General features: G+C 38.0%; 2 protein-coding genes across 2 annotated transcripts in view; one reads left to right on the top strand and one right to left on the bottom strand.

The window, feature by feature from the left end:
* The window catches only part of SLC6A15 (solute carrier family 6 member 15), a 1,002,329-nt gene that overhangs the window by 148,973 nt on the left and 832,894 nt on the right, over nucleotides 1-20,462 (bottom strand). The gene's annotated exons all lie outside the window — the stretch shown is intronic.
* The window catches only part of TMTC2 (transmembrane O-mannosyltransferase targeting cadherins 2), a 249,038-nt gene that overhangs the window by 88,539 nt on the left and 140,037 nt on the right, over nucleotides 1-20,462 (top strand). The window contains exon 2 of the mRNA XM_051608986.1: nucleotides 11,038-11,608. Coding sequence (XP_051464946.1) covers nucleotides 11,038-11,608 — 571 coding nt within the window. The remainder of the gene's footprint in view (nucleotides 1-11,037; nucleotides 11,609-20,462) is intronic.

Raw genomic sequence — 20,462 nt, 5'->3', positions numbered from 1 at the left:
TCATAGCTATTAGAAATAAGTAATCTGGCTTGATTTAGACATAAAATTGCAGAATATCAGCCCACAGAGAGACCTTTAATTTAAAACTTTAATCTCTTTTGTTGGCCTGTAACATTGGCCTGTAATATTAAAATGACAGCATCTCGTGTCTCTAGAAATACTATTTTATCTTTCTCAGTAGTTGATGGATAAGCATTTGCTGCAAGTTTGGGATTCATGTTCAACATCTTCAAGTCAAAATCTCGTAGTCATCACTTCTTCAGTTCCTGGTTAGACTCCAGTTTCTGGGGGTTGGACTTCCAACTCCCAGTGAGTTTTAAAATTTGATAGTAAGTTTTAGGGTTTCTCAGTGTCTCTCATGAGCTGCCTCTGTTCCATACTGAATTATACAAGCTTTTATCCTGCAAACTTAGAATTGAGAAGGAACTAGAGGGAGTGATGAAGTTGATTTGAATGTGGTAGGTATGGCCGATTACATACAACCTCTGGGTATTTTTTTCTAAATAGTTGTATAATGGTATCTTACTATCTTGGTTTTTCTTCAGGTTTTATTGAAAGAACATGGCTGTCTACACTGAAATCTTTATATGCTTTCAGTATAACATCATTGTCTTACTGAATGGGATGTGTGAGTTAGATAGCTGTATTATTTACCTGCTCTATATCCTAGTTCCCTTCTCAATGTCTTTCTGTGTACCATAACATGTTAGGAACCTGGGAAATTTATGATGCACACACAGCATTGTGTTATTCCAAGCAACTAATTTACTGTGGTGAGAAATAAATCTTGAATTCTTGACTACTTTGTAGAAAGATCAATGTAGAGCCCTAGAAAAAGAAGCAGGTCTCGTCAAGCAGAAAGTGCTTATTTCTTATATTACTCTAGGTTGGTTTTATTATGCATAAATAAATACATTCTGCTATTTTATAAGGTCCGGCAAACTATAATTAAACTTTCAGTGGCTTACAATGCCATGGGAGACAACAAAGAAGGAGCCTGAACTCTGAAGAAGTAACCTTCCCCAGCTTTGTGGGTAACAGGTTTGCACTGTAGTTTATGTCAAGATTCAAATGGACTGTTGCTCTTAGGAAACAAAAAAAAGGGGTGGGGGGATTTTTCCAGGAAAACACAGTCCTCAGTTGCGCTGCTGTCAAGGATGGTTGAACTCATATGTTGCAGTAGGGAAGTTAAACCTAGCAGTTAAGTATTGGTTTGTTCTTTTAGTAGATCTTCAGACTGTCATTTTTTAGAATGATACTTCTTGCGGAAGTTAAAGCTTCTTAAAAAAAATAAAATGGCAAGCAAGTCACTAGTGGAGAAGAGTGCTAGTGCTTGAATAGTGTAGAGTAGAAGACACTTGAAAATTTGGTAGCTTTAGTTCAACACTAAGCTGCTTTTTGTAGTTCAGCTCGGTTTGTCTTTGCTATAGTGGTATCATCAGGAAGGATGATCAGGTACACAACTGTGGTATTGTTTTCGCTTTACCTGCATTGCCATCTGAGATCCTGTTTATTTACTGCCTGCCTCCCAACAACTGCTCTAAAACATAGAAATGAATGGTTTCTGGTTGTTTTGTATTTATGCTTGGAAGTCTTAAAGGTCTATTGAAAGGCCATAAAAGCTTATGCCAGTTGCAGTTGATTATAAAATCCTGCTGGTTTCAGTGACATAAATTGAAGGTTATTCCAATACTGATATAGATTACCCTAGTGTAGAAGAAACCAGAATTTATCCTGTGTGTTCTGGTAATGTAGTTCAACTAATTTATTATTTCCTGGATTTTTCGCTCAATATTTGACAGCATCCAATAAAATCCTCACATGCTTGGGGAGGTTTTGAATGCAATGCAATAAGCCACATATTTTCTTTTACAAAATAACTGCAATTAGTCCTTTTGATGTCACTACTGACCTCTTGCCTACTACCTGGGTATTCTTAACTCAGGAATTAAGAGAAAAGAAAATGTATTTAAAACATTGCTATGGTTTCAAGTTCTAGTGTTTCACAATGGCTATTCCACAACATTTGCTTTCCACTTGTAGAACCCTGCATCTGGATAAGCTATTGAGGCACAAAGATGAAATTAATCAGTAAAACTAATTTGAACTTTTTTCAGTAGGATCAACATCTTCCAAATGGGTGGGAGCCAGTCTGCTCTATTAAAGTACATCCTACAGTGTTTCTGTAGCTGGAGAAGTAGAAAGAGTATAGAGCTCATTCATGCAAGACTATGCTGAACACTATTACGCATCTTTGTGGGATTAAATACTGTTTTTACTTACCTGGATTATTTTACCTTTTGACAAAAATCAATTTTTGACATCAATTTATAGCAAGCTCAATTTTTATTTTATTTTTTTTCTGCTAAAAAAACCCAAAAAACCACTTCCAGAACTTTGTCTTACATCTCTGTGGCAAGGCCTAAGGATAAAGTCTACATCTGACCATTACAAATGATTTCTAGTCAGATTTTAGCCCTTCCATATATTCTGTAGGAGTTTTTCTTAAAAGGAATCTGAGAAGGAAAAGTGCTGCACTAATTTTTAAATTTGGAATCCTCTGAAAAGATACTTCAAATATTTTGGTTGATTTACTGGTGAATAAACAATCATCACGGAGAAATGTAAGCCTCAAGTTTATCTCCAATATATGTTAACATTCTTGCTGCTTTTTCCATCAAGTTAAGCTTACTTTGTTTTGTGTGTTTCCTGGGCTTTCTCTTTTTTCCTCAGACTGTTTCACTGAAATGGCAGTACATAATCTTTGGTTCATTATTATGTAGCTGTACTTTGGAGCTGATTCAGAATAAATTTGATTTTTTTTAATCCTCATGGTGAATTTCCTTGCCCTCCTAATATTATTTAGTATCTGGCTAGAAATAGGGCTATAACCACAATCACCTGTGACTGCATATCAGAGAAGTTGGTAAACTAGATGAGAAAGATAGGGATAATTTTGAAGACAAATGGCAGGTACTGGATTCCTTAGACTAGATTGATTTCAGGAAAGAAGAATTTTAAGCTTTGTGTTTTCACTTACCCCTTTATTTGGTAGTTACTGTCTAAAAATGATACCTTTTGTAGTGTTCTAAGTAAATATATTTGTGAGCAATCTTTCAAGTACATAATTGGGCAACTTTTGAGGACAGTTTTACTAAAATACTACAAGAAAAAGATGCCAAGAGCTCTATTTTTTTTCCCATACAAAATAGTCTTTTAAGGCCTCAGCATAAATATTTGTAAGATACCAAATTGTGCTTAACCTAAATGGAAAATGCTTATTCTGTACAATATTAATTATTATTATTAATCTTATTATTATTATTGTTATTATTAATAAATAAGAGAGAAACCCCCATAAAACTGCTGCCATCATATCCTTTGAGTAGGAAAAGTGATGAGAGTTGTACAGTTGGTGTGTGTTAGAACATTAGTTTTATGCATTTATGCATCTTACGGTTGGGCTGAAGGGGAGGGAAGAGGTGACTTTTTGGAGAGAGGAGAATTTTGAATGGGCAGAAATTCCATGGTGGTTTGTAGTATGTTGGGGTCTGTGCTGGGCAGTTCTGTGGATGATGAAAGCCAAGGTGGGTCTGACTGCTTTCTGAATCACTTGACCTCTGTGGATATGCATACACCAAATTGCTTTCACTAAATAGGTTTCAAATAAGAACTTTCAGTTAAAACAGTAAACTTTAAGTTTAGACCAAACCTTTGTTAATGAAGAGTTTTTTTTAATGTTTAAATAAAAGGCCTGAAGAAAGGAAGTTCTTTATCCTCCACTACTCTCCTCACTCCCAAATATAAAAAGGAGAGTGTCTGCATATTACACTGTGGTTCAGAAATTTCTCCTCTACTCATTATTTCTATATTTGTATGTGTATGTGTTCCTGGGTGTTCTCTTCACTGAAAATAAGAGTCAGAGTGCCACCTAAACATTCTTTCAGACTTTAAATTTAGAGTGCATAAGAGGCATGTGTTTAGGCATAATTATGTACAATCTCCTTGAACTTTCTAAAACTGCTGTGTCAAAAAATAGATGGAGGAAAAAAAAAGAAAAAAAAGTTTTGGTTTTTTTTAATTACTGAGGTCTTTTTCCTCAATATAGTCTGCCACATACTGAAAAGAACAGAGAAGTGGATAGTCATGAGACTGAGGTATAGCTGATAAACTCTATTCTGTGGTTGTATAGCATATGTGCCTCTGTTTACAGATAATGGCTTAAAATGTGTACGTCTTGGAAAAGCTTTGTGTGTGTTCAGAAGGTGGCTTGTCAAAAAAAGTAGTTTTATATGAATTCTATTAATCTGGCTAAGAAAGTCATCACGTTTACTCTTAACGTCTGTATTCTCAAGACCTAAAATGTCTGTCCTTATTCTGTTATGAGTTGCTGTATGGTGAAATAGCAAAAATTATTTATGCTTTATTTTTTCAAAGGAAAGTGGGGAAGAGAAATAGTTTAGTGCCATGTTCTACTGCAGAACAGTAAATTTAATAAGGCCTGCTGGGCCCACTTTTATCATCTAAAGTAGATTTGAAAAGGGCAGCAGAGGCAACTATGAATTCTGACCATGCTTCAGAAGCTGGTATTACACACACGCACACACACACTTATAAACAAATAATGACTTACTGCCTGGCAGTAGTTCAGTACTGAAGAATATTTTAAAGAATAACTTCGAATGTGTATTTGAAATTTTATGTTGCATGGTGTAGTTGGGAGAGAAGCTAGCTTATGAATCAGCTGTGAGAACAGCAGAAAGCATTTTCTGGTTTAGGAATTTAAGTGTTTTTTCAATAAATATTTTTTCATAGAACTACTGTACATGCTAAGGTAATGAAACTCAGAGAACAGACACAAAGACAGGAGCCCTTCTTTTCTCCTCTGTTTCTATCTGCTACCTCCTGAGAAGAAACTGATGGTATCTCATTGTTCAGCATCAGAAAATATTAATTACTTCTCACACTTCCCTCCAGCATGCGTTTTTTACCTGTGCATGAATAATCAAGAATGCCAGGCAGTTGATGTTAATTAGGGTTTCTAATTTCACATAGTCCATCTTTTAGAATTTGTTATGTCAGGCTAAAACTTAAACTGAGAGGGAGTGGGGTTAGCATTAATAGAAGGGAAAAGGCTTGTACTATAGATAAAGATACAGTTCAAAGGCTTTATAGTTAGCTTTTGAAATATTTATGTTCCAGGTGGAAAATATTTTTCAGGCCATCTCAACCTTCTTGTAACCAAAATGTTTTGAAACTTTAGTTACTGTAATTTTCAGAGCTCTCTTAATCAATAGGAAAGTCAATACATGCAGTGTACTTCTGTGTAGTTAAGGCAGTGCCCAACAGCATTCAGTGTTATATGTAACTACTGCCACTGCTTCCTTTGTCTGATTAACACCATGATGCATCTTCAGTCACACAAGTGTTAAATCTAAAAGCCTGCAGCTGATGTGCTGCTGAATTGTAGCCTGCTGGTGGAAGAAGTCAAACCCCAGCAGATGGAAATGTTCATGGAAGTAAATGAGTAGTCTAGTAAGCTGCGAGAAAGTATGAGAATTGTCCAAAATATGGCAAGCTCTCTTTGCCTGCTTTCTCACTGTGCACCTGCCTAACAGATAGCCTGGATGTACTTTGGTGGGTTGACTCAGCTGCTGTACATTTTGAGGATGTGAAGCTGTTTGTACTCGAAAAAGTAGACTCTGACTGTGTTTTCAGGCTTGTTATCTATACAAGCAACACATAATCTTGAAAGCATCCTTAGGATGACTCATTAAGATACACTGAAAAAATACTTTTCAATTGCTATTTGTGGAAAAGGAATACATGAAAAATATTCTAAGATGATCTTGTGAAAAACAAAAAAGAACCTCCAGAGACTTCCCAGTCCATCACTGCCTATCTATTTTATGCGAGAGAAGGCTGGTCAATGGCTTCCTGTGTGCACATTTGGGAGTTCTCCTTTTTCTTTAAAATATGTTCTCTACTTCAAATGCTGATGTTCATTTTCAGCATATGGGGACCATTAGCAATATTGAAGCTGGACATATGGCTTAATGCGTTAAATCACTTTAGAATGTCGCATCTGTTTTTTTACCCCGGTGTTAACACCTGGATCAGTTTAGCACTAGTGCAGAAGCTTAGGACATATATAGCTGTTAATTTTAAAAACATCTGGGATTTTTTTTTTGGTGTATGTGCATGTGTGAACTGCTGGATCTCTGGCATTTTTGAGTTTGCTGAAAAAAATCTACTGAATTGCACTCAAGGTGTGTACTGACTTAGGCAAATAAACAGGCAGAAAGATTCTTTTGAGTGGATTAGAAATTATGATTTTGCCTTTATAGCTTTTGTCTTCCTTCATACTTCCATTTTTGAAGAACTGATAGCTGACTGACTCCTTTCCACCCTGCTCAAACCCATCCGTTTGTTGTACAGTGAATAAGAAATCCTGCTCTCCCGGGATGCGTGAAATGGGCAGGCATTAAAAATTGAAGAAAGCAAGTTCCCTGAGTCTGCAAACCTTATCTGAGGCTGCTTGAAAGTGAAAATGCCAATTGTGTTGTAGCTTTGAAAAATGACTTTCCCTGGTGACCTGCTGCCTTTTAGCGAGAGCAGAGTTTATGGCTCTGGTTAAGAGTGATGAGTGTAGTTGGATAGGAGTTCTTGTTATGCCCATTAGCAAGATTGGACTAATCTGTGGGATGTAACCCGAAGGTAAACTGTGAGTGAAAGAGAAGAAAAGGCTAATAAGGCATTTTGTAGTTTCCTTTATCCCAAAGTCTTTCCTGAAGCCAGTAATTAATATTGTTTTCTATCTGCTGAGAGCCTAGGTGGCTGCCAGCACAGGAGGCTTTACGAAGGACACATCAGTGCTACCTGCTGGGCCATGAAGAGAGAGTGCTTTCAAAATTGCTGTTGAAATCTGCAACTGAGCATCAACACTGCAGCAGAGTTAACAGCTTGTTAATTTAATAATTGAAGAAAAACAGGGCCTTGACCCACTCAGGAGCAGGGCAGCTGAGGGGGAAGGCAGCCCCCAAGCATTGAGCACCTCCCTGAGCCTGTGCCCAGACGTGAGCCTGCTGGTGGGCCCGTGCATTGGCAGGGCTGTGGGGGGGCTGGAGACTGACCCTGCTGCCTTGTTTCTGGGGGAGGGGCTGATGGTCCTGGGGTCTGATCTGGAGTGCTAGGCTGTACTTGAGGCTGTTAGCTGATGAAATGCTCAACATGAGCCAGCAATGTGTGCTTGCAGCCCAGAAATCCAACTGTGTCCTGGGCCACATCAAAAGAAGTGTGGCCAGCAGGCTGAGAGAGATGATTCTTCCCCTCTTACTACACTCTCATGAGACCCTGCCTCATGAGTACCGTGTCCAGTTCTGGAGCCTCCAACCTAAGAAGGACATGGAGCTGTTGGAGTGAATCCAGAGGAGGGCCAGGAAGATGATCAGAGTGCTGGAGCACCTCTCTTAAGAAGACAGGCTGAGATGGTTGGGGTTGTTCAGCCTGGAGAAGAAAAGGCTCCAGGGAGACATTATAGCAGCCTTCCAGTACCTGAAGGGCTACAGGAAAGCTGGGGAGGGACTTTTTACAAGGATGGTGAGACACTGGAACAGGTTGCCCAGAGAAGCTGTGGATGCCCACTCCCTGGTAGTGTTCAAGGCCAGGTTGGATGGGGCTTTGAGCAACTTGGTGTAGTGGGAGGTGTGCCTGCCCATGGCAGGGGGTTGGAATTAGATGGTGTTTTTAGGTCCGTTTCAACCCAAACCGTTCTGTGATGCTGCATGGGGTCCTGGGCTGTGGATTAAGAGGGCTTAAGGCTGTCCAGGCTTAATAGTGCCCTCAGGGTCCTGACATGAGCGATTTAGTACTATTTTTTTAAATTTTTGTATTTTATTAGATAAGAGCCTTGTATTTTGCTTCCTGTCACTGAGATGAACATACGATTTCATGTTTTTCTTGTCAATGCAGTTAAACAGCCAGGCTGGAGATGCAGATGGGCACAGCCTGGGCTAGTTATGCACCCATGGGCTGTTTCTGTCAGAACCACTGTAATGGTGTCCAAGGTGTTGTCCTTATTTTCACTGAGACACTCTTCACTGTTAAGGGCAAAATGACAGCGTCCTTCTGTGCAGTTAAGTCTAATGTTGGCCAAGTGTATTTTTAACTGCATTTTATAGTGTGAAACAAGGTAGTTGTTGAATGTTAACAAGCATCCTATGTGCAGCTTGCATCTTTGCTGTAGAATGCCTACCTTTGCTAGTTGTATTAGACTTTTCTAATATCCCAAAGCATTAGTTAGACTTTTTTTTTTTTTTTTACTTAAAAACATTTAGCAAAAAATAATGATATGGAAAGAGCTTTTAACTTTATTTCAACAGTTGAGTCAGAGAATTCAACATTTTACCTGACTGGATCATTGGATAAGCTGGAGCTGGCAGCTTCTGTTACCTTTATGTGCATGGGAAACTAGGAATATTTCAGAATTTTCTGTTGAATTCAGTACCCAAATGTGGAGTGGTCAGTACTGTGCTTTCTGATGATTTTTTGTTGTAGGTTTGTTTTTTTGTTTTGTTGTAGTTTGTTGTGGTTTTTTTGGTGACAATTTTTTTCCCCTCTCCTTTAGATTGTTAATGTGAACAGAACTGAACAGGAAAGGATGAGGTTTGCATCAAGTTTGTTGCTAAAGCTGTAAATAAATAATGCTTTCAGAATGTACAATAGGTTTCCTTATGATTTGGAGAAAAGCAGTTAAGTTTTGGTCAGCAATAGTCCAATATGAGTATGTACTGCATGAAAAAGATTGACTTAGAGGGAAAGGTCTGGTGTCTTCACTTAACAAGTGGAGCAGCGAAGTGTGGTGTTGTTTTATACATCTGTACTGATAGCTGCAGTTTTATTTTTTTATTATTTTTTTTTAAGTGGTTTCAGGGCTTCAAGTATTGGAAATAGCCATATTTGCAAAAGATAGAATACAAGCTAGCATTTGCTGGCACCAACTGTACACCATTTCAGCTCGTTGTAGCAGAATGCTGTGCCTCAGGGGAGGGCAGTTGTGCTGGCAATATTTCTGCCACTTATTTTCATTTCCCAAGAAAAAACACACTTGCAGTTCAAGGTTTCCACTTGAAATCCTGACATCTGATAGCCATTCTTATTTATGCTCACTGTTTGGGAGTCTGTAGTCTTAACGTATTATGTTTTTCTCAGATAAAGAACTCTTTCTAGCCTAACACCTGCTTTATTCTTGCTAAATTCCTTGTTTTCTTGTGGTGAGCCTGAGATTGGTACTACAAATTGAAATTACAAACAGGGAACTTAGATTTCAGGAAAGGACTACCCCGAAGGACAAGATAAATAATGTGAAAATAAAGATCTTGTTTTCTTCCAGTGGTGTTTTGTGACTGGACTAAAATGAGAAAAATGTGTGTGGGGTTGGGAAAACAAATATAAGCAACCTGATCCGCTACATAAGCAGAAGTCAAAATGAAAATTTTCAAGTATTCTAGAAAGCATCATCAGATCTTTAAACGATTTAAGTTGACCTCTCCATAACCTCCATATGTGCAGAGAAAAAAGAACATGCTGAGAGGAAACATGTCTGAAAGCATTACAGCAATGTGCTCTGGACAATGGAAATGCTGAGCTGTGTGGTATTTAAAGTATTTGCATGGTGATTCTGTGGCATAGTATATCAGTGTTTGACCATTTTTCTTTACAGAACAAGACAATGTTCCTGGAACTAATACCATAAAAAAATGGGATTTGGATACAGATTCCAAGGGACTTGTTTTATTCAGGAGAATGTAAAGGGAGTCTTGGCATATGAACTAGTGTGTTTCAGATGCAGGCCTGAGTTTCACACCAATTTTCTTTCTTCCTAATCTGAATTGAAAATTTTTTATTTATGGGAAGATACTTATTGGAAAGGCAGAAAGAGAGAATAAGTAAAGAATTAGATGTAAATAATCTCATTTAATTTTTTTAATATAAGTGTCTTGAGCTGGCTGAATTCTTAATTACTGTGGTAAAGTAAATGCTGTGTGAGTTAGGCTGAGTAGTAACAATGCATCTTTAAAGGATTGCTTAAATACGACTTTGTTTATGAAGGCAAGGAACTAATTAAATTCTAGTCATCTTTTTGCGCTAAGCAGGTCTCACACCTTCTCCCACAGCATAAATTTTAAATGCAAATTATTTGATTTGTATAAACATTATAGGGGACATAATTTTACAACACTGAATTAGACATGGAGACTGCTAATGGCTGGCACCAGTCCTTGCTGGGGTGCTTGGAAACATAAATGCTGAAAGCTGCAGCATTTTTTTTCCAATCGAACTGACACAAACTTGAATTCATAAGCTTATACAGCCTGAAATTTTTTTACTACACTTGTAAATGTAAGAAATTTAAAGAGAAGGTGTATTTTCATCTGTAAAATATTCTGCTGTCTGTCTTCAGCAAGGTGTTGCCAGAAAAAGTTGTCAGTCAAAATACACGTGAGACAGTTGTGGGATAGCGCTGTACAGCACCAGGGATTCACATGCTCCTACTGACTTCTGTATTTACTGTTCATCCATGTTAGTGAGATTCACTTCAACATCTAAATTAAAATTTCAGTATAAAAGGCGAGTTGGGATTTTAGTTCTGAATTACTGGATGATCCGTTGTTTCAATGCTAATGTTTGTCAGTTTTTCATATTTCTTTTACATTGTAATTATAACTCATCAAATCTTAACTGATTACTCCTAGGTTAGACTCAGAATAATGTCGCTGAAGGGTGTTTTAATTTAATGGAAACAGTGTAACATCTGTTTCTAATGTTTTAAAAGCCAATTTATATGGAAATTTTGCTTTATCGAGAAGTCAATAGATATGTAGTTTTCTAAAATCTGTAAAAATTCAAAACCTGAATTAAAGCAGCACCAAAGCAATACCATTCTTTCTTGTTGTAGCAGCGTGATTGCATTTTCACAGCCTTTCATTTGTACCCTTTTCCTTCTGCTGAAATGAAGTTTTTATTTGTCTTTTGTAGTCGAGCTATCAAGACAAACCAGGACCTTCTGCCTGAGACGCCATGGACCCATATCTTCTACAATGACTTTTGGGGGACACTGCTCACTCACAGTGGGAGCCACAAGTCATACAGACCTCTCTGCACACTCTCCTTCCGCATTAATCATGCTGTTGGAGGGATGGATCCGTGGGGCTACCATCTTGTAAATGTCCTGTTACATGCTGCAGTCACAGGCCTTTTCACAAACTTCTCCAGGATCCTCTTTGGGGATGGATACTGGACCTTGATAGCAGGCCTGCTGTTTGCATCTCATCCAATCCACACGGAAGCTGTAGCGGGGATTGTCGGGAGGGCAGACATTGGAGCCTGCCTCTTCTTTCTGCTTTCCCTGATGTGCTACGTGAAGCACTGCTCTACCAGAGGTTCCTCGCCAATTACTTGGGGCTGGATCTTGGGAGCGGGACTGTGTGCAGGATGCAGCATGCTGTGGAAGGAGCAAGGAGTGACTGTTCTGGCTATTTCAGCAGTGTATGATATCTTTGTATTTCATCGACTGAAAATGCATCAGATCATTCCTGCTTTATACAAGGTGAGTCTCCTTTTCTTTCCCATAAGCTGTTCATAAGGCACCAATCACTGTTTAACAGGTGCTAAATGAGTTTTCAAGTACACAATAATTCTTAGTAATTTAGTCAGCTCCCCAAAATAAGCACAGATGTCTAAGGCTGAAAGAACATTTGAAGGAGTTTAGTATGGGGTTTTTACATTTTGTTTAAACAATGTGTTATTATCCATTGCTATTAAACTTGACGCTGGGGATATATTTTTTTCAATTACTTCTCTTGCTTCCAGCAGCTCCCTCTTCATTCTGTTTACTGTCGAGCACTGGAATTCTTGCTGCCTTTTGCAAAGAATTCATTCATGCTCTTATCCTCTTGTATAGTGCAAACTCAGTTTACGTTTGGTCTGGTGTGCGACAGCTGATACCATCTACAGGCTCCCTGAGGCAAGATAGAGCTCTTATTGTTCTAGTTTAACAGAAATGCATAGGACCTGGGTGCATGCCTTTGGCATGTGTTTTTTCCCTGGAAGAAGCTGTGACTCAAATGTATTATTGCCTTAACAAAATAAATATTTTTGATTTTTTAACTTCTTGCCCAAGAACAAACAAGTAAAATAAAAAGCAAGCCCACCAAACCCCTCTAACTTCACTCTGCCAAAACTGCATGTATTCTGGTGGTACCCAGAAGCCCCAGTCAGAATCAAGACCTCATTTACATCAGTTACTGTACACATGAGTAAGCTGAATGTATGTAATTTTATTTTCAGTGGAATGTCTGTCTTTTAGAAAACTATTGACTTAACAAAATGTTTCATACAAGGACATGTGTTGTCCCATATTTCAGTGAGAGATAACCAAGAAAATCAGTAAAACAAAATAAGGCTTTGCAATCTATTTGAAACACTGCAATTTTAAATTTTTATCTCACTTGCATTGAAAATAAATTGTAGATTTTGATAAAGTGATGATTTCTACTTGCATAGATTATGTATATGTAGTATACAAGGGATATTGTACAGTCAAAAAAACAGGAAGTCTCTGGCAGTTCCTTCTTAAATTGCTGTAATGTTGATCTAGTTATCATACTCTTTTCAAACATAACTGAAAAGGAAAATTTATTTTTTTACTCGTGTATGTTGGAGTATGTAAGAACTCTGCTGAATGTCAGTAGCCAAATAATGTATGTTACATTGTGCACCTAACACTGAGTGGAAACAAGCAATAAACTATTCAAGGTGTGTTTTTTTGTTGGTTTTTTTTTTAAGTGCATCTGTAGCAGCACATTTTTTTTGGTAAAGTTTGGTTCATAACTCAAGTGTTAGATTATCCTATTGCTCATTGCTCAAAAGCAAAACCTTTGAAGACATTTCTGGTGAACTTTTAACGAGAAAAAGCTTTTTTTTCCTTTATTCCCCCTTTTCTGAGTCTGGGTCAGGGTAAAATTTGTCCAGAAGAGACCTAAGTGACACAGGTGAAATCCAAGCTTCCACATCCTAACTCTTTGAATACAAGGCCTCTCTTCCCACGTGTGGAGCTCTACATTTGGACACCTGGCTTGTGTGGTTATTTTCACCTTGCATCAGACTTGTCTTGGACAGCAAATTAATGTCAATGCCTCATGTGTTTTGTTTTTTTTCTATCCATGATGACAGAATTGATTATTCTCTGCTTTGTAGATTACAAACCTTTATGGAGGTTGGATTCTAGCTGGAGAGAATTTTATGTCAGGGGACCACAGTGAACAAAAATATGAATATTTTGCTTCATCTGCCAGAAATGCATTTGCTAATTTGCTAAATTACTAGGCTATGTTCGTCTTGTACATCTGTCTGTGTACTCTTTTGTATTCTAATTTTGCATGGCCTCTACCTTTAGCATTGCAGTTTCCTATTCCCAAGCATTCCATGGGAAGTAAAACAGTAAAATGCAAGCACAGGTGTCTCAAAGAGAAACAAAGGTAATGCCCTAAAAGCAAATTAAAACAAATGCTTCAGTCTAATGCAGAGCTTCACACTGCATGATAAAAAACATTTAAAGGCAATTATGATTTACCTAAAAAGGATACTGAAGATAATTTTTCTGGTGCATTGCCTTATATTGAGTCAGTATTTCCTGAAGCTCTTTCTCATTGTGTTTATATTTCCTTTGGTCTTTGAGCTTTACCCTTTCACCTGAAATACTGTTTAGTGAATGCTCAGGTTAGTGAGACTGTCAACTGGCCTTCTCCATCAAAAAGTGGAAATTGTTTTTGCAGGATGCTTTTTATTTTATATCATTGGATAATTTGAGAATGGCAAATGTACTTGGAGTAGAGAAAATTGGATTTTGATAGTAGCATGTCTGACAAGTCCTGACCATGAAGGCAAGCTAGATGCTGTCTTGTTGATTTGAAATAATTTTTTACATATATTTTTGAATCATGTAAAGATGCTTGCGGTGTAAGATTGGCATTTTTGAAGTGTTAATTTGACTCTTCTGAAATAATTAGTAGGAACAGACCTAAGTTTTCTTACTAAAAACACTGGTTTTAGTTTGGTTTTGTGTGTGTATACAAACAATGTAAAGACGTGATTTGTTGTTTTGGATTTTTTTTGGGGGGAGGAGGGTGTTAAATTTTATGTTTAAAATAATCAAAACAAAAATGCAAAGTATGTAGCCAACAGATTAATTTTTTGATTTTGCAGAATTAAAGCAAACAGAAATCAAGAAAACTTTCAATTCTGCTTTTCTTTGTGATCATTTGGGTGTTGCCTTTTTCTTGCTGCTACTTTGGCTTTAAATATGTCCCTAGTAAGAACTGACAAATTCTTTCTCCTAAAACAAACTGTAAAATCTCCTTAACTAAACAAAAATTAACTTTTTAGATTAGGGGGATTTTATTTTTTTTCCCTTCAATGGTTGATGCCTACACTTATTCTTGTTTGAAAATACATTCCTGCATTGCAAATTGCATGAGACCAAAGTAGCCATCTACAGATGAGTCATCTGGTGTTATCCAAATGGCTAGAGTTTTTAAAAACTTGGAGTACAGTTTAATCTCAAAAAAACCCCACCAAACAAAGCCCCTCCTCATCAGAGGACCCTCTTACAATATCTGGGCAATTAAAAACAACTGTGTCCATTTACCTGTTCTGGAATTTTAAGAGGTGGTTATCTTAAGTCTGAACTAAGTAAGCAAACAGTAATAATGTGAAACTGAATGCAGAATAAACATCAGGCCACTTGTAGCTTTGTAGTAGAATAGTGGAAAGGAGCTACCCCTTTCAATTTGCCTAACTTTAAGCTCTACCCTGGTTAGCTGACCTGACACAACTGTTTGGAAGGCTGTGCTGCAAACTGGAACCAAGAGGAAAATGCAGGTAAAAAATAACACTTGAAAGCCACCACTTACATGTTTCCTTCCTGCCCCCCCCCCCCCCCCCAATCACAGATCTATCTCTAGGAGTTATTTTAAACTTAAATCAATTCAGTTATATCCAGTCCTCATCATTACCCTACAAACAGAAGTACTGGCAAATACATAGAGGAAAGCTGAGGTGCAGGGGCAGAAATAAGGCATGGAGAGTGAGAGATTTGGCGGAGTGAGTGGTTAAGGATTTAGGCTGGCTTGCTGCCAGAGTATGGTTTGCAGCTTCTATAAGCCTTTTCAGAATATACCACTGGGGAAAATGAGACACAAATAATTATGTTTAAAGAAAAGTAAAATCACTGACCTTCTCCAGGATGGTCAATGAAGGATGAGCTGGTAAAAGCAGCTTTAAAAATGCCCCAGTAGATGGTAGAAATTGTCATTGACATTACAAGACTGGTTTTCTCTGTTTTGTTTGTATCTTTGGGCTGAGGGTCCAATAAATATGAAAAGGTGGTTACTACACAAGACCAGTCGCTGTTTACTGGGCTCACATCTATTATCATGCGAGTCCTGATTTGTCACATCAAGTTCAGGACAGTATCCCAGTGTGATGTGAGTAGACTGGCAGAGCTTCTCGAAAAGGCAGCTGCAGAGCAGGACCACCAGCAGAGCAGATGAATATTACCCCTTATTTAGTTGCTATTCTTAATGCGCTTTAAAAACGTGTATCGTAGCTACATATTAAACTATCCAGCTCTTTTCCCTGTCATCTACGTATTGATTATTCAGTAGAACTTGGCTGCTGCTCTTTTTCCTTTTGCCAAGTCTTGTATTCCTGTCTGCCTGTGATGGTCTCACTCTGGCTGGCAAAGTTGTCAATCTGGACCCTGTTTCATTTTTTTGGTTCTCTTTTATTCTGTTTGATTGGCTTTCGAAGTGCATGCTGACGAAGAATGTATTCTCTGTCTTTAAGTCAGTGGATTTTGATGGAAGTACATTTACTGCAGTCATAAATAAATTGTTTGAAATGAGAGCAATTAACAAAAAGACAAAATGGTGGTGCTACACCTGGACAAAGCATTCCTTATGGATGAAAGGCTTTTTTTTTTTTTTTTTCTCCTCAGCATTTTAGACCTTGAATCATTTCCAGTGGAACTTGCATAGCAGGTATGCGGATAGATTGTCCTGTATCATAGGTATCAGATGATTGTACCTGCCAGCAGTTAGGCTTGCACACGTTAAACCGCCAAAAGTATAGAGGTTGGAAGGGAAAGCTGAATACAAGAGAGAGCTGTGATCAAGTTCATAATTACCCAAAATATTCAAATTCAGAGGCTGAATTCTCTCGTACTTGCAATCTCCAGCTTGAGAGCAGAAGCATTAATCAACATTGCAGTACACAGTCTTCTGTCCGATTAATAGTGCCAAGCTAATATAAAACCTACTGTGCTGCCCTTTTTTCCTTTTTTAATTTATTTTTAAAGTGAGGATGGAGCTGGACAACATTAGCAGTTAAAAAGATGGGGCAAATGCATTTAAAGCTCATTTTAAATATAATGGCAATGATAAAATATTTATTGCTCTGTGATTTATGTGTACAAACTGCCTTACAGAAATAACTAAACCAGATGTATGTTCTACTAATGTTCCACTGCTAAAGTACAGTAACATTTTACCAGATCAACATATTGCTAGTACAGGGAGTTCGTTACACTAAAATAAGGAAACCTGTATTTTTCCCATCACTGATTTGATTAAAATCTTCCCCCCGGGAGGTCTGTCTCACATGTGGAATTAGTTATTGGTATCTATAGCTTAACACGAACCACAAATTGGCTTGCAGGATACATTATCTAACCTTCTGTGCTATTATAACAGTACTGGTTTTGTAAAAAGCAATTTTATTGGAGGCCTACATTTTATTCAAGGTAGTGATGTAAACCTGGGGCCTCCATGGTCAACCACCAAACCAAGTTTTATAAAACACTACATTCTGTTATGGTCTTGGAACAGCCTTCGTTGTGGGTGACAAGTGTGATTCCTGCTCAAAGCAGGACTTTCTAGGTATTAGATAAAGCTACTGATTCTTGAGAACACTCTAAACTTGAAATAAGCCGCTTTCTGTGTTCTGTACTCTTGGAAGTTGCTACTTTCAGAACTACCGTGCTTTGGAAAGCAATTTCAAAAGAAAATCATAGAATGCCAGCTTGGAAGGGACCTCAAGGATCATCTGGTCCAACCTTTTTAGGTAATACTATAGTTTATATGAGATGGCTCAGCACCCTGTCAAGCTGAGACTTCAAATGTGACTTGAAATAAGCCTTAAAATGAGACTTAAAATGTGGAGGAATCTACCACTTTCTGTGGGAGACTATTCCAAAGTTTGATTGTCCTCATGGTGAAAAATTTACGTGTTGTGTCCAACTGGAATGTCTCCAGGAGCAACTTGTGCGCATTACTTCTTGTCTTTTCCATGTGACTCTATGTAAATATGGAGTCTCCATCTTCTTGGTGGCTAGTCTTTAAGTACTGGAATGTGGTAATAAGGTCTCCCCAAAGTCTTAGCAATACAGTAGTTGGTCTAGCTGCTTTTTCACCATTCTCCAGCTACAAGTTCTGCTGTTTTGTAGCAGTGTTTTTATCACTATTTAAAATCTAAATTGATGGTTTATTTTTTAGGGTCTTGGGTTTTTTTAAATCTACAACTTACCCACAGTCCTGGTTATTTTGGCATATCTGATCAGTAAGCTATTATTTCTCTCAACTACTTGTGTGGATATGGCTCAGCCTTAGTCCTGTGTCTTGAAATGCAGTGCTTAGACTGTTAGACAGCAGCCATTCACTTACAGAACAAACTTAATCCTTGGAGTCAGATATTTAGTATACATACTTTTTCTAGAAACTGCTTTTATCCCAGATAAAAATAAAAAATAACTTACAACTTCAGAACATGACCTGACCTCTTTCATGTTCATTTTTACGAATGGTCTGCATATTCAAGTGTGCTAAGTTGCTAAATGTTGCAGTTGTGTGAGTGTAACCTTTTGCATTTGAAGATCTGAGGAAGAGATTGGGAGCTCCTTTGCCAGCTGGGACCCAGGTTTTTCCCTGCCTGTGATCTCTGATTCTGTGGTGGTAAGCTGGGGGTTAATTTTTCTCTCAGCTTTAAGCCTGTACAAACTTGTTGAAATGCTGAGATGAATGTGCCTGCACATACATTGCTCATATTTGCGGATGAGCCAACCTGGTGCTTTTCTCTTCACTCTGCTGGAGAGCAGCAGCATGAGGCCTGTATGGTCTTGACCATCGCTCCACCTCCCCGCAGCAGATGCTTCCTAGACAAAAGAAGCTTTTTGCAATTTACTTCTTTTTTGACAATTTCAAGTAGCTAATACTGCTATTTCCTGTAGTTCCCACAGCTCCTTGCTGCTTTTCCTTTTGATCCTGAAATAGGAAAAGCAAGATAGGCCTCCACTATCTTTCCTCTTAGAGATACTGATCTCTTGCAGGTCCCTGTGATGTCAGTAGAATGGTACTGAATTGGACTTCAACAGTTTAACAGTATAAATAGCTGTTATTTCCTGAAATTATTGTAATAGGGTGTTTTAAACCACTGAAGCAGACCACATATGAGCACAGCATCCTAAGGCAAGTTTAGCAAATGTTGTGTTTTTATTTTTTTTTTAAATGAGGAATGATAAGATATGTTGTGGAAGTCACTGGCTTAAAGTGGATTATATTTTAATACTAAATCTGTAATGTCTTTATTGGAATTGCTAGTAAAATCTGCATTACTTTTGTCTATGCACTTGAAATCACAATAATACTTCGGAGACTCTATTTGAGAATTCCTCTCTGGAAAGATGAAAAAACAAAGGCTTCTTTAATAAATGAGTAAGTAAATAAAAAAAGAGAAGCCTTTTCATTTTTTCAAACACTGTGAAGACATGAAGAGCCTTCAGTTTAACAGAGAGGTTGAGGTTAGTTTGCCAGAGAAAGGTTGCCAGTATTTTCAGTCCTGCGTAAGACACACACTGCAGGGTAGCATGCAAAGTATGCTGTGTTCCTCCATTCTTCCCCTTGGCTTAAAAGAGATCTTTTTTGAGCCACAAGGTGAAAAAGCTTCCAGGGGCTTTCTACAGCTGGTGTTACCATGCATTTTTCATTGAGGTTATGTGCCAGTTACCAGTATCAAGAACAGTGTGGCTTTTCATTGTGCTGGTTAGTTGGTGGGCTTGCTACTTTCCAGTTTACAAAACCTGTGCAAAGAGTGTCCATCTGACAATGTTGTTATCCACGCTTTTCATGCTTTCGAAATACTTAATGAATCAAGTGAAAGCATCAAACTTACATAGTGTGTAACAACTGGGTTCCAGAATGTTGGGAATATTTGCAGGTGTTAGTTTTTTCTTCATCTGAGTGATTACTTTAGCTCTCTAATTGACGAAACTTTGTAAAACTGTGTTATTCTAACATCTGGCAATTTTCCTGTTCGAAATATCAGTGTTAAAGAATGATTAAATGTTGTGCTTTTTTGATAGAGATAGTCACTGTATTAAGTATTTTATGCTGAGATAAGGGGGCTAGGATACCTGTGAACATTGAGGCACATGAAATATGAGCTCTGGCCCATCTTCAGTTTTCCATTTTTTCACGAGCTGGAAAGCCACAAGCCTTTTCCCTCTAGCTCTGCTTCTCCCATGAGTCAGTTGTCCGAGTACTGGCCACAACATTTTGGAGCAAAAGAGCAAAACCAACATACAGCTAAAATTAAGCACTGTCTTAATGAGTTAAGCATAAATCCTTTCCTGTAGATTTCCTTCAGGAATTATGCCTTTCTGCTTAAGCTTATTTTGGTGTCTTGGTCAAAATGCATGCATTCATGATGGTACTCAATCAGGTGTATCCCTTGTGTTTGTTAATATCAGACAAAGATTATACCCACACCTTGCATACTAATGTTCAATCATCACTACTTTACATTAGCCTCCTAATGTCATGATTAGGCACCTAAATGTCCTGATTTGATGAAGTGCTGAATGCCTGTAGCTCTTGGTGAGCTTTACTGGATGAACCCATTGCACTAGGTTGATCACAGCTGAACAGCAGCAGCTAGACTGTCTGCTTCCATCAGTCAGGGCACCCACTAATAGTGTCAGAAGAGAAAAACCTGTATGTCCTCAATCAGAATCAGGCAGATTAAGGAACAGGTGTAGCTTCTGGATGCTGAGTTCTGACTCCCAGCAAGGCATTACAACACCTTCAGGAAAGATAACACTGCTAAGAAAATGTTAAGATCAGACTTCTGATTTTTTTAGTATCTTAACTATAGTCACCTAAGTTTCAGAACTATAGTGCTGTGAAAGCATTGCCTGAGTCTATTCAATAGAACTGTGTTCTCAAAGACACTTGTCTTTCTACAGTCCTACCCAAGGGAGAGGCATTCCTGGTACATGAGCATGAGCTCTGACTCCAAACCTGAGAGTACATGTTTTAAAGAAGCAGAACAGCCTCAAACTGTGAGCCACA

Source organism: Apus apus, chromosome 1 (genome assembly GCF_020740795.1).
Source record: "Apus apus isolate bApuApu2 chromosome 1, bApuApu2.pri.cur, whole genome shotgun sequence".
Taxonomy (NCBI): Eukaryota; Metazoa; Chordata; class Aves; order Apodiformes; family Apodidae; genus Apus; species Apus apus.
Note: the sequence above shows the minus strand (reverse complement) of the source record. Positions and strands in the feature narration are given on the sequence as shown.